The 2160-nt window shown below is 45.6% G+C and overlaps 1 protein-coding gene across 1 annotated transcript in view; it reads right to left on the bottom strand.

The window, feature by feature from the left end:
• LOC119591468 (2-aminoethylphosphonate--pyruvate transaminase-like) overlaps positions 1-2160 on the bottom strand; it is a 5768-nt gene that overhangs the window by 1248 nt on the left and 2360 nt on the right. Inside the window, exons 3-7 of the mRNA XM_037940208.1 lie at positions 1835-1933; positions 1525-1641; positions 1215-1335; positions 774-938; positions 226-385 (exon numbers count right to left, since the gene is read on the bottom strand). Coding sequence (XP_037796136.1) covers positions 226-385; positions 774-938; positions 1215-1335; positions 1525-1641; positions 1835-1933 — 662 coding nt within the window. The remainder of the gene's footprint in view (positions 1-225; positions 386-773; positions 939-1214; positions 1336-1524; positions 1642-1834; positions 1934-2160) is intronic.

Raw genomic sequence — 2160 nt, 5'->3', positions numbered from 1 at the left:
ACAACAGAATGATTACCGAGGGGAAAAAGAAAAAAGTGAGAGAGAGAGAAATCAAAACAAAAAAAAACAGATAACTGAAGAAAAATCGTAAACAAACCGCAATAACAAATCAACAGAGAGAAAAGAGAGAAAGTAACAACAGCAAAAACCACTAACAGAGAATACAAGGTACAGATAATAAAGGAAAGGAAGTGAAAGAAGAGACAAAGATCCCCGCCCCCTCACCTCTTGGCCCGCCCCTCGAGTCCTCCTGACGAAGCATACTCCCGAAGAGCTTGTCTGAAGGCCAGCATGGCGTGCGTGGCAGGCGTGAAGCGAAACTGGCCTGAGCGTTCTAAGGCCAAGTGCTGATCCACCAGGTCCAAGCTCAGCACGCGGCAGTTACCTGGAGACAAGGAGCATTAGAGGGCCAAGTCAAACCAGCGAATAAGAGAGTGGTCAGGAGCAAAGGCATCTTTTGTAGACCAACTTTTGCTTGTTCTACTTCAAAGCATTTGATCTTTGGATTGCTGCATTGCTGGGTAAGTTGGTAACCACTTGCCCAACGCCGTAAGCTGATAACTTCCTATAGACTTCAGTAATTGTTCATTTGGGACAAGAGAGGACAACTCACGGCCAGCTTAAGACGAAAGTGAAGGCGTGGAGATGAAAGGCCACATGAGTGACGCATAAAATGGAATAAAGAGACGAAATAGATCCACCAGAATCTTGCATCTGGAGGGAGGTACTTGAAGAAGGAATCAAATGAAATAGAAAGAGAATTCGAATCTAACCTTTACAAGAAAGCAGATGCTTCGTCCTGCAAATGGCAAAGGAGAAGCCGGGGACGCCCTCCAGGCATTTGTTGGCAGAAGAGACAACGTAATCTATCCCTGATCCACTGATGTCCAAGGGCACCGCACCGAAACTGCTCATGGCGTCTACCACAATAGCCGCTCCTGGGAGGGGAAAACGAGCTTAAACAAATCTTATTTTTTCTTAGTATCGATTGAAGATCTCGACTGTCCGCAGGTGTAAACAAGAGGAAGGTAATGTTAAAAGCAAGGAAGCATGAATCAAATGACTGATGTGAAATTAATAGTTTTAAAAGATGTCACGGAAGTCAATGAGAATAACGTTTGCAGTGGATGGAGTATATGTCCACAGAATCAAATTCGTGACAGAAACACAAGCTAACAGAGAGACAGGCAGATCGACTGGCGTCCAGACAGTACCAGGCTGGAGTGAAGCCACGAGGCGAGCCACGTCTTCAACAGGATTTATGATTCCTGTGGAAGTCTCGCAGTGAACGATGGCCACTGTGGTAAAGGACTCGTTCCGCAAAAGGGTTTCCATCTACAGACAGCATGTGGATTAGGTGGAGTTATTCAAGCAGGGGCTCTGCTGGTCCAGGTACAGGCAACTGAAGTGGTTTTCTGTCTCTTTCACAAACACATGCATGTATGTTTGTATATGTTCATACTTTCACATTCACGGAATTATGATCTTCCACGGTTTGCTCGAGTAAAGTGAACGCGTCCGTACCTTGGCGAAGTCGAGACGCTGATCCTCAGGAAACTCCTCCAGTCGCACCTCTATCCCCGCCCACGCACACATCTGACCCATGCGACGCCCATAAGCCCCATTGGCCAGTACCAACACCTGGGATAATATAGATATGTTGATAGGATTGTTCTTCCCCTAATTCTAACCGATTTGCGACTCGTGCTTTCCAATTTTCTGAACTGCAAGGAACCCGGACCCGGAACACTAATACCACTCAACTCTACATTTACTCTATGTTATCCTCCTTTTCACACGTCCTACGGCGGCCAAATGCATCCTAGGAACCCACCTTGGCACCTTGGCGAGGGGAAGTAGTCTGCAGGACAGCCTCAACACAGTAGGTGCCTGATCCCTGAAGCGGTATAGCTGTATACTCCGTCTCACTCAGCTGTTAGAAAAAATGGAGAGATACTGCTTAAGACCTGCATTGTACTTTGTTTTTTTCCTTTGCACTGCGACGTTCTGAATAATGCAGTTAATAATGTGTGTTGGATCTGTTTATAATGATGGTTATTAGTAGTTATTAGTTGTAGCCAGAGTGGATGATGTTATTGCTACTCAGCGTTAATCGATCATCTTATACCGACAATACGGCCAAAATTACCAATATACAGC

Source organism: Penaeus monodon, chromosome 28 (genome assembly GCF_015228065.2).
Source record: "Penaeus monodon isolate SGIC_2016 chromosome 28, NSTDA_Pmon_1, whole genome shotgun sequence".
NCBI classification, from domain to species: domain Eukaryota; kingdom Metazoa; phylum Arthropoda; class Malacostraca; order Decapoda; family Penaeidae; genus Penaeus; species Penaeus monodon.
Note: the sequence above shows the minus strand (reverse complement) of the source record. Positions and strands in the feature narration are given on the sequence as shown.